This window comes from Ixodes scapularis, unplaced genomic scaffold (assembly GCF_016920785.2).
Source record: "Ixodes scapularis isolate PalLabHiFi unplaced genomic scaffold, ASM1692078v2 PGA_scaffold3__209_contigs__length_174095766, whole genome shotgun sequence".
Classification (NCBI taxonomy): Eukaryota; Metazoa; Arthropoda; class Arachnida; order Ixodida; family Ixodidae; genus Ixodes; species Ixodes scapularis.
This window is the reverse complement of record NW_024609868.1, coordinates 67,922,998-67,935,079: the sequence shown is the minus strand read 5'-3', so window position 1 is coordinate 67,935,079 and position 12,082 is coordinate 67,922,998. Positions and strand designations below refer to the sequence as shown.

At 42.8% G+C, this 12,082-nt stretch overlaps 1 protein-coding gene across 3 annotated transcripts; it reads right to left on the bottom strand.

The window, feature by feature from the left end:
- Positions 1 to 2,395: 2,395 nt before the first annotated feature.
- Positions 2,396 to 12,002, bottom strand: LOC8033473. Of its 3 annotated transcripts, none has more exons than XM_029987297.4 (4): positions 11,879 to 11,983; positions 11,506 to 11,794; positions 6,708 to 6,809; positions 2,396 to 4,239 (listed from the first exon to the last, which is right to left on the bottom strand). In XM_029987297.4, exons 2-4 carry the CDS (start codon positions 11,755 to 11,757, stop codon positions 4,138 to 4,140), a joined length of 456 nt encoding a protein of 151 aa, XP_029843157.2. In that variant the 5' UTR covers positions 11,758 to 11,794; positions 11,879 to 11,983; the 3' UTR covers positions 2,396 to 4,137. The 3 variants fall into 3 exon arrangements, with proteins under 3 accessions (XP_029843157.2, XP_029843158.2, XP_042148412.1); XM_029987298.4 differs by having other exon boundaries at positions 11,506 to 11,773; XM_042292478.1 differs by having other exon boundaries at positions 11,506 to 12,002.
- Positions 12,003 to 12,082: the final 80 nt, after the last annotated feature.

Below are 12,082 nucleotides of genomic sequence, written 5' to 3'. Positions count from 1 at the left end.
ATCACTTTCCCACTTTCCAGTGTAGCGTCTTTCCCCCTCCCATCCTTCACCTATATATGCAAACTTCGGGCCATAAATGTTGTTGCTAGTTGGAAGTCTTTGTTGTTCGTCCCCCCTTTCTACGTATCTTCCTTATGTTTAATTACTGTTACCAACACGCGCTCGTTTTGCACTCATATACACCCTTTAGACTTTTTTTTTTTGTGTGGTTAAAAAAAGCAACACGCGATACGTTTTAACCTGGTTCCCTCGCAACAGCTGATGCAGGCAGCCATGTGGATCCTGTCGACAGTGATCGCAGTGGTGGTCATCTTCGGGCCCTACCGCTGGTACACGGGCGCGCCCTACGACTCAGCCGACGCCATCTTGTACGCGGCCACGCACCGGACGGCCTGGGCCCTCAGCCTGGGCTGGATGACGTACGCCTGCGCCACGGGCCGCGGGGGTCTCATCAACCGGTTCCTCAGCTGGAAGGCCTTCATTCCGCTCAGCAGGCTGTCCTTCGCAGCTTTCCTCATGCAAACCCTCGTCATCCTGAGCAGGACCATCCTCACGAGGGAGCGCGTGCACTACTCGCACACTTCGATGGCAAGTCGTTCAGGGAAACTGCGCTGAATAGCCGTTAAAGCCGTTGATCTAGGATGCCCTGTCGCACTTCGATGGCACCTCGGCCGACTTGGTAATGTGCGTGACCAAAAGCGTCGCTATAATTGGCTTCCCATGACTGGCCAAACGCTCAATATGGCGTCTTTGGTGAAATCAGTTGTTTTCATCGGCGGAAATGAGACCGTAAACTCTGACGCCGTTTGTTGAAGAATGAGTAGCATCCAAGCTTCAACTGTGGTTTTTACACACACCATCAACCTTGCCACTCACAACTGATAAGCAGCCAGGATCACAACTCGTAGCTCCTTGCGCACCTCGTGCGAGTCAAGATTACTCGCACGTTATTTCTCGGCGCGGGGTCTTATAGCAAGCCTTAATACCTGATTGCTATGTTTGGTTACGGGCCGGCGCAACTTGCGAAAGAGGGTAGCGTGGCCCTATAAGACTGAAAAAAGGTCGCTGGAAGCACCCAAAAGTGGGTGCGGGATGGCGCTACAGCCTACTGCAACGGTAGACCAGGGCATGTGATGAATTGTCCAAGCAAAGCGTCGTAAATCTACAACATTCATATGTCCAAGGAAGATCATGGTAATACCAATAAAACGTGTCAATGATAAGGGCCGAATAAAGGATATAGTATAAAAATTATAGCCAACAAATTCATATTGTGATCACAAGTGCATGCTAAATAAGAAAAGAAAGGTTTCGACAGCATCAATGTATTCAGCTTAAAACACGATATATTGGAACACTTTTCTAGACCGAAGGCAAAAAAAAAAAAAAGAAAGGCATATTCGCGATTTTCGTTGGTCTGCGCTCTTAAATCTTTCAAACCTTAAAAACAGACCATGTCGTGTTCAAATAGCTAGTTTGGGAATGTCCGAATATATTTGGATATACGTGCTAACGAATCTAAGCGAGATTCTTGAATGTGATGCTAAGCAACTGATACTGAAGTTCGGCTTCATTGCGGTAGCTCTTGCATCGCGGTGAAGCCTAGCGTTTATGCTTTGCTTCGTGCTTATACTTCGTTTCAGCTTCGGTCCAGACGCAGCCAAAGCTACAAGCGCGAGCTCCGGGCTTTCAGCATCCCTGCCAAGCACGCGCGCTCGTGCAGTGCAAGCACTGTTCTGGGCCACATGCGTGCGCTTGTAGCATCGGCTGCGTCTGGACCGAAGCTGAAACGAAGTATAGTGCACAATCTTGTCGGCTATAGGGACGAGACCGTGGTGTCATTTAATGTTTCGTTTACACGAGAGTGAGTGTCAATCAAACGCTGAATCTATAAAACAGGCTTGCGCCAGCAGCTTCGGCAGCGTTGTACACTAAGGAATGAACATTTATATGAAACATATCTAAGACATGCTCGAAAGGGCTTATTTAATACATAAGCACACTCGATAAACGCCCGATTAAAGAATCCGAAAGTTTGAATATTTAAATTTTCACCCATAATATAATGTAAAAGATTGTGCGCTCCTCTACCATCAGGCAGTCGATCCTTACTTACGCTTTCTTGCTTCCTTCTCTTTCAGATTCAAGATTACATGTTTGCGTTCATGATGTCATACATCTGCGCATTTTTGTTGTTCCTTGCGTTCGAGGCACCTGTGGGGAACCTCGAAAAACTCCTCTTTGTAGGAAACAAAAAATTGGCGTCATCATCTCAAGACTCCAAGTGTGCCGAGAACTCACAGAATGGAAATATTCCAGTGCCTGTGGAAGTGGTCACCATGCCAGAACACCGCAAGAGAAACGGATCTTGCAGCATCACCAAGAACGACAGTGATTCTAAAAGTCATCTTTAGTGTTCAGGACTTCGTTCAAACTTTGCCAAGTTTTTGGCAAACATGGCTACTCACTCTAGCGCATCAAGAACATAATGCGTTTTTCCAATGACAGCTTTCACGAGCGCATGTACAATGTAAGGTCTACTAGATACCTTGGATACAGAATAACCTAAAACTCCAGCCCAAAACCTGTAGTAACATTCATGGCACACTGCACTGTAAAAGTTTGGGAATCCAATTCAATGTTAAAGAAACGTCATCCCATGTGACACGACCTGCAGAAGCAAAACAATATACGGACATTAACCATATATTTCTTTAGTTTATGTACCTGTTAACCAACATGCTCAACATTCAGGCATCAATAGATGGGATCTTTCTACATTGGCACCTATTTTACATATGTGCACTCCCATCCGAATAGAATAGTTATCAATATACAAAAATGTTTAGTAATGCTTGAAAGGTATGTGCTGTCTCCTGTTTCATTACTGCATATAAGCACACTCATCGATCAATCATGTATGAATTTTAATCAGTGTAACAAAGTCATTCCTTATATGTAAAGATTATTATTATTTGTGCAAACTAATCTCAGTGAACAGAGCGCTAGCCAAAAGGAACAATGAACCAGAATGATTAAGAATAGCCCTACCAGTGTAAACATCAAGCACTTGCAAATGTCTAGTTAGCAACATTGTACAATCTACCGTCTTCACCAGGTAGATTGCAACCTTGGTATATAATGAACAGAACATAGACACTTTTTTGTCAGAGCTATGTGGACCATAATGCAAATTATACTGAACTGCTGGACAGCTATTTGTTAGCATGCATTCCAAGTACTGCTCCAATTTCAGGTTAGCTTCATCAGACCCCATTATTGACAACAGCTTTATTGAAGCCAAATGAAGACAGTAAAGAGGGATTGAAATTGGCAAACTTGCACGGGAGCTCCCGCACATGGGTGCAGCTATATCTTCAAATTAGCTAAAGTAATAAGTTTTGAGTGTAGTCTGGTACTACAGGCAACTAGTACATTTTAGGCGTACAAGCTTGGTTGCTTTGATACTCTTTGGACATCATGTGCATGGGGCATATAGCTTACTTTCAACACTACCAGGAAAGTGATTCAGTGTTCCTGGTTTGTTCTAAGAGCACTTGGAAATCATTTTCTACTAATCTTTATTAACTGACACCCTGGTCCTATACACCTGTCATGCTAGTTTACTTACTGATGTTATACTCACCTAGATGGGGCTGGACCTCACCTTTCATTTAATTAACCAAACAAAAGCTGTACAAAGTAGTTTTTACATTTGATATGCCTACTACTTTATACATGCAATGTGTATATATGACATGTAGTTTATCAGAAATGCATATACAAGAAAAACATTCTGTACATTGTGTCAAACGGGCATAGTCTTAACATTGTAAAAGTGTGTCGATTCAAATAAAACATTCGTTGGCAAATAAAGGCAAGGTTCTATGTATTTGTTTTGTGGCACTGAATGTTTTGAATGGCTCAAGTCACACAGCATAAGGCTAGCTGTACCTTCGAATTAAAATTTCTGTGCATGTATGCTAATGCAGTGGAACCCCATGCAAAGGCACAAGTTTTCACAAGCAGCTTTTAGAGAAGATACGAATGGGGAGCGCATGCTTCGAAAATCGTAAAGTATTTCTCCATAAAAAGTTTAGAAACTCAACAGAATGCAGCAAAATTGATTTTCTACTTTCATTCTTCCGATAGTTTCTTCACTCTTGGAACATAGAAGGCAGAGTTGAACACCATCTTCTCTCTCACTTCGTCTTTGGCATTCACGTGCTGATAGGGGCACTGAAAGTTAAAATCGGAAGAGTCCTAGAGTCAAGCACTGTGCACTGGGTGACTGTATATGTGATCTTCAGGAAATATTGATAGTCACCGATCTTCCTCAAAATTGGCTGAACACATTATTGGCTACTTCTGAACTAGTAACCCAAATTACAAGTGACAACAATGTGTTTTCATAAAGTTACTGAATTTTCTAAATTTGGTCCGAGAGGCTGAGAAGCTTTACAGACAACACCGAAAATGCAATGTCAAATGTTGCAATATAGGGCACAGCATGATCTTAAAGGGTGATGATGTCAAATGTAAACAAACAAAAACATGCTATATAGCTTGTTTCTTGGACTGAACACAACACGAGAAAATTTGAATGCTGGTTTTGGCATAGCCTTCATTTGCAATTTTCTCGATAGTTATTTTGAAATGAAAGGTAACAAATAGCATGACAGAAAGAGTAGAGCCTGGGTATTCCCAAAATATGTTTAGATTGGGTAGCACAAGAAATGGCTGGAGCTCCTCTTTAACTGATTCCCTTCTGATGCCAAATCTGAATATCAAGAAACTCAGAGGAAAGCTGTATTGCTACAGCAAACAAGGTGTTTAGGTTAGGCAAAATGGCAGCACATATATAGGCATCAGTGAACATGCAAAATTACATCCACTAGGGATGAAATAAGAAGGAAGCAAAAAGTACTCTTGTTTTCGTGAAAAAAAATTTTTTTTTTGTGAATTTTATGAATCAAATATGCAAACAAATAAAGCAAACATAACATTTCAGAAACAAACTTCATTCAGCATCAGTATAAATGTGTGAAAACACACATCCAGAGGATTGCACTTCACTGTCCATTGGTTTCGACAATAAAAAAATAACTGATGAGCCACACCACATGCCTGCATGAACATTGCTCCACATCCTGACTGAAATTTCCTGTCAAAGACCAGCAGGATCGTATTGCGTATAGATGCTTCCCTGCATTCTCAGCGATAACTGCTACAATCAAGCTTCCATCTGTTAATGCCAAAGAACCCTTGTCACATGGGGTCATACAATCCTGAAGATCAGGCATCACCAGCGAACAGTGAAAATTGGCTGCACTCAGAGGCACTGGTTTGCAGTAGCAGAGTAAATACACTGTGGGAGGTAGACTGTTTAACAAAGTAAAATGTACTAAACTGAGTTAGAACTTTTTCATTTACCTTGTTTTGCTTGTAACCACAGTCACTGCAGGCATAAAGTGACAATAAGTTTGGACCCTAAAATTTCTTGTGCTTGGCTACAAGACACGGTAACCCTACTCTGCAGTCCATTAACCGTTTCATCAAAATGTGTGCCCAAAGACACCGCAGTCAGGACGAAGCTAACGCAAATGCCAATCCGCTTTTGTCCTTTCATATAACGATACCAAAACCTGAGAAGAGACTTGAGGCTTTTTCACATCTTTCGTATCATGAAATTTAGTACTTATGAAATATTCCAAATCTCTAACTTAAGTCAAATTCGCCAGATACTGAGCTAAGAAAAAAAGAAGCTGTTTACAATGTTTGAAAGATTACAAAGATGACACTTGATGCCCTGTTCTTGATTCCCAAAAGCACATTCAAATATGTGACCAATAAATTTTGAGGAGCATTCATATTTTGAAAAAAAAAAAATACAAAGGGCTTGAAATTACGGCCATTACAACTTGACGGATAGATGCCCACAAGCTGTCTCCTGGACATATCACATACATGCTAGGAGGTAAAAGAGAAGAAAATGGCAAACAGATAGACATTCTCCAGCCTAGAAAAATGAAATCAGCTTGACACACTTCCACTCATATTTCCAGGCTAACAAAAAAGAAAGATGGTGCACTGCCTCTTATATCAATGCCTGGGCAAAGGTTATCCAACCTTAATTTTTAACATTCTTTTACAAATAAAGCACCAAGATAGGAGCAGGGGGTCATAATGGAAAATAATTCGGATGTGCAATAAAACTACACCTAAGAGATTACTTCCATATGATATCAACCCTCCTCAGTTTGAAGCCTTGGTTACATGCACACAGCTTCTCTGTTCAAAGAACCCAACACATCAGATGTAACCAAAAATTAACCAACTGTGGTCCCTGCTAAGGATAAACACACAAAGGATGTGATATATATTTACACTCCTCGTTATTCAGTGTTTGTTCCTCCCAAGCAGTACTCTCTTAAACTATGCAGGGCAGGCACGTAGCCAGAAGGGGGGGGGGGGGGGGCGGCCCCCCTCTTTCCCCTTGAAATCTTCTATTTTGCTGGAACCTCCTCTCCCCCTGCCCCTCATACAGCATTTTGTCATGGGCAACCCGCCCCCCCCCCCCCCCCCCCCGAAGCAAAATCCTGGCTATGTGCCTGATGCAGGGACTAAAATACTAAAATACTACATTGACTCAGCAGCAAAAAGAGCACACCTAGACTCACTCAAAAGCAACAAATGATATGACTCACATGTCTACACCCACAACCACAGCAGTAACCCCTCAGGTAGTGGAAGAGACCAGTGAATACTTTGAAACCTGTACCAGGATCTGTGTAAGATGTTTGAGAACTCTGTAAGAAAAATAAAGCAAATATATTAAATAACAAAAGGTACATTCAATAGACCCCTTGCAGAAAACCCAGCAACAGTGTCTCTCGACATGGTAACCATGGCAATACCGAGGCCATCAGCTGCTGCGTGCCATGGTGAAAAAAAGCAGGTCGCATCCTTGCTGTGCACCAATTGAACTTTAGGCACTTCATCTGTTGTTTTAAGGGCAATTTATGCACTCCAGAGTGTGAGTGAAGATGCCAACACACTGCTGTGTCCTTGTCTACACGCAGTATGGACAGACTGAGAGATCCAGACACAAGGTAGTATGTATATGCACATACCAGACCGTCTGCTGCCGCAACCGTTTGGCTAACCTCACGAGTTGCATTACACTGCTTTGTACTTTCTTTACTACCGATGTTAGATACTTTTGGTGCGGATAAAAAAGTCGAATTCACCCGGCGCACCCGCTGTCGTCTGGCCAGCTTCCCGATTTTGCATATAGTTGGTTAATACACTATGTTGTTATTTCATTGTATGGTTGTTTTGTGTTCACTGACAGACAGATCTCGTTGGCGTGGCTAAATGAGCAGTCAAACTTGCAAATGTCCTGTGAACGTTTTCTGCTCTTTAACGAACTATACATGCCAGACGAAAAACAAAAACGAGAAACTCCGCCCCGCAGGCGCAATTTTCGAAAGCCTTTTGTTACTGAAACATCTACTAACACTATGTTACTTCATGCTGCCATGCAATATTGGGACAACACTGCATTAAGTTCACCTTAGGGACATCTTTTTTTATTCAAGTTTAGTGGGCTATATGCTTTGTGGGTTCCGAAAATGACTTGCAGACACATCATGATGAGAGGTTTTATTTCAAATTTTATACCTAGCTAGCTAGCTAGCAAAATTATTTTCCCAGTCGGTGATGGAAAACAGAACTCAGTTACTTGCATTTGCCATGCTGCTTCTTCATGCAGAGACAGCAGGAAGAAGCAAAAACATTCCTTTGCCATGCGGAGTGCGCACACCATTGCCAGTGGCAGAGTTGTCACGTTTTCGCAAGTGGTCTATACCCAGATTCACTTTTTCTATACTGCCTCAAAGGTATGCCAGATGTACCTGGTCAGTTTTCTTAAAGGCAGGTCGGATGGATCGGGCGAATTTTATTAAAGGTACATCGGACGGATCTGATTTGTACTCACCGACTCTCTGATGTGTCCTTCAGATTTAGATGTGAGGCAAAGAAAACATGTAAGCAACATTTAGATGTTCAACACGAAATAATTTGAAGCAGTAATAAACTTTAGAAACTTTAGTAAAGGTATGTCATACAGATCCGGTGAATATTTCAGTGAATTTTTTAAGTCAGGCGTATCTGTCGATTTGACTATTTCAATTTCCACTGTCAAAATAAATATCAACATTATATTTACACCCGTGAAGTCACTTCTGTTAAGACGTGAAAGTAGTTACAATTTTTCTATGGTGTTGACTGAGTCGCTTGCCCAAGAAAGTGAAGAGCTTTGCCGCCTCGCCCCTGCCCAACATTGAGAATGTCTTCAGTATCTGTGTACTCGACAGTTGGACGATTTTCGTACAAGTTTGAACAAAAATCTGATGTGACACAGCATTATTGTAAGATTTGGCACCAAGAGCTGGATTACACAGAGGCGATGCTGCGCTCTCGCTTGGGACATGTAATGTGTGCCATTGTCTTTGCATTCCACGAATCTAACGGACATGTGCAATGGATACATCCAACGACGAATACGTCCAATGTGTGGTCCAACAGACATATCTTGGTATCGATGGATACATCCAATGCATGGTCTAATGCACATCTTGGAAAAAATTGGATGGATCTATCCAACGTACCTTTACAAAGAAATCTGGATTCGTCCGACATATTTAAAAAAAAATTCAGAAAATTTGTCCGATGTATTGTTAAGAAAATTGACCAGATATGTCGGGCGCTTTTTCTAACCTACTTCCATTCATCATGTTCCGGCTGCTAATTAATGTGCATTTTTTATTAAGTTTTATACAAGTAAAACGCTGAACCCCCCACTTCGACAACTCAAGCTCAACTCAAGCGTCTAACTTTTTGATGGTTTCCAAGTCTCTTGGAATTCAGGCAAGCCAGTGGGCAGGGAGAGAGTAACTAAATATCAGTGCATCATATTTTAACCGGACGACGCGGAAACTTCCTCCACAAACGGGGGCAACCCGCGGTGCCGAAAGCGCACGATATGTGAGGTCTTTGGTCCTGGCCTTACTACTGGTCAGAGCCGCTAAAAGCTTTTTTTTTAGTCGAAAAACAAAATATAAGTGGAGCAAACCATTTCAATTATTTATGAAAGTAGTTTTCATTCAGTATTTTAGATAAGAAACAAATGCAGTTTATAATGTACGGAAACAAGAACTGACCCGTCTACATACCCGCCACCAAGCAGCGGAAAATTGGAGCATACTAGAAAGGGCTAGTGGGATGAGGCACCGACAAGTGGCGAGTAGAAGGGTCCCGGACATACGCGGCAGCGCTGTGGTCGTATACCGGTTCGAAAATCTGACCGGTTCCGAGCGTTCCGAAGGCCTCCGGCGCACGTTTGGCTGGCGATTTAGCCGTTTAGAGGTATGGCAGCGTGAAGTGGCTCCCGTTCTGAACTGATCTTTACCCCTTGTTTGCTGTCGTTAGTGGCCAATAAAGTGTCACGGCGAATTAATCTTTTATCACGCAGCAAATGCAATGCAAGCCACCCTGGCCGCCTGCTTCATACAGCCTATCCAACACATGCTTTAGAGGTACCCTCTCGAGCCGTCAAAACGGAGTAGGCAGCTGTGAGCGCTCACTGAGCTCACTACCCTCCTCTAGTTCACGGCCACTCAAGCGACCAAGGACGTCACGAAGGAGGTTATTTTTTGCTTGTTTTTGTAATTTTAATTTGCCAATAACATTTAAAATAAGGCAAAATTCAAGAAAAGAAATGTTTCATTAAGCTACTATGTTCAGTGCGCTCAGGTTCGGTGCAAATTAAAAACCAGTCAAAAAGTTGTTGCGGGCCCCTTTAATGCTTTCACAGCTCCACGTCAAAGCACGAATAACATGTTAGTGAATTTTCACAGCATCTGGCAAGATGCCCTAAAGGCGCATTCACACAGCGGAAAGACGCGCGTTAGGGGGTGAATTTTTTGCTTATTTTTGTATTGAAAAAAGTCGCGTGCCGAGGAGGACGATGCAGGGAGACAACGCCTCGGAACCCAATTTTTAACTAGACGCGCGAACTTGAGCCAATCAGCGAGCGTCCGGACGTGTCACCCTTTTCCATTTAGGACATGTTTTTGCTGTTTTTATTTTCAACCCACAACGAAGGCGAAAAAGCAGAGGGGTCGAGGGATTCGTGCACTCGCCAAACGCCACTGGAAGAATTTCAGCGTGCAAAGAAGTAAGCCGGTTGGAACATCTGACTGTGAGCAGTGTTTTATGTGCGTGTACCACGCCGTGAAACTACTCTTCATCGTTTGCGCGAAAGCTGCCACCGAAGTTTGCGGGATGTTCCGACCTCCAACTGTGCGGGAGTGATCATTGCCAATGTGTTGTGCAGTCTATGTGTGCACCCACCCCTACGGAATACAACAGCTCTCCATCGAAAACACTCTCGCACAAGCCGCGTGCAGTGTTAAAGGTATGGACGCACCAGCGTAGCACCGTGCTTTCTTTGCACAAAAACGCGGCAAAAAAGCACGTTCTGAAGCTGCCCGCTCGAGTCCGTGCTTTTTGCCAATGCTGCATATAACCGGAGTGTAAACATATAAACAATCATCGCCATTGTCCATTCAGTGAAGACTGTTGTCTCTTACCGCATATGTCATCGCGAAGGTAAGGCAACAACAATCGTACAAAGCAGACAAATAAAAAAATTCTGTGTTCTCTCGACAAACTAGAAGACGCCACCGTCGGGTGGCCCTGTGCGACTGCTTCGTATTTTACAATGCCAACGTCGACGTCGACTGCAACGTGCGTCTTTTGCACAGTGTGAATGCGCCTTAAAAGTAGGTTGGAAAAGCGCTGCTTATCTCTACTCGACAAGACCGATTAGCATCTGAACAGAAGTCCGCACTCGAACACAATTTTTCTTTTATCGTCACCATGCCCTTTACCTATTACCTTACTGACTTCCATGTGACGTCATTCACAGAGCGCTCCAATGACCACCAGAAAAGAGGGGATCCCCTTTTGTGCCTCCTGGATTTGTACAGACGTCGCTATTATCCTCCCAGAAGATCATAGAAAATTAACCTGTCACTCCAAATTCTTACGAAAGTAGCTTCCCTCTCTTTCTGTTACATGATGGTTAAAAACATACAATGTGGCGTCAGTGCAAGCATGTATTGAGCATGCTGGCATATAGTTCAATCAGACAGTACAATAAATTCTAGAGTTGTTATTTACGGTTCTCGCCATCCAATTTCCATGTTCAATGAGGCAAAACAAGCAAATAGCTTCAACATAAGTAGGGCAAATAAATTCGCTACACTTTATATACAGTTTATTTTACGAGAAGCCTGCCATTCAGAACCATACACCATCTCCCGCCATATGGCTCAATAAACGCTTTCTGACCACGATACTTTGAAGTACACGCCCAGGTATCGAACTGTTGGAAACGGTTTGCTAAAACTGCCCCATAAATCGGTTGTGCGTGAGTACCTTTACTGCTGTTTTGTGTGCCCTGTAAATCATGTCCTCGAGCTCTGTCCACTTGCCACGACGAAGAGAAGTGTCTTGGTGATCGAACAATTGCAAGTACTCCTGCACTTTTTGTAGACGCTCTTTCTCATTCTTTGGACCAGGATTCAACGAAGCCTCTTCTTCTTTGTTCGTCCAGAAAGTGTCACTGCAAATCCACAAGTAACTGGTCTGACCGGGCAGAAATAAGAGTTTCTGTCGCAAAGTCAGCATCCTGTCTGTCGAGGAGCTACAAAGATAACGCCGTTAGCTGCAACGGTAGGGTGTGGATTGACTTTCATAAGCGAAACTATTTACTAAATAAGCTTTAAAGTTATTTATACTGCTAACTCACTGGCATGTCTTGATCACTATCCAACTACACACGGAGACGTCTCACAAAACGAAAGTATCGTGTCATAACCGCAATAACAAAATCAAGCACACCGCCATCTTGGATTATTTGCGTAACTCTCGACAACACCAACTAGGTAAATTCACCTAAAAAGTGGTCTAAGGCATTAAAACAAAGTGTTTGTAATTTAATTTTATTACATTA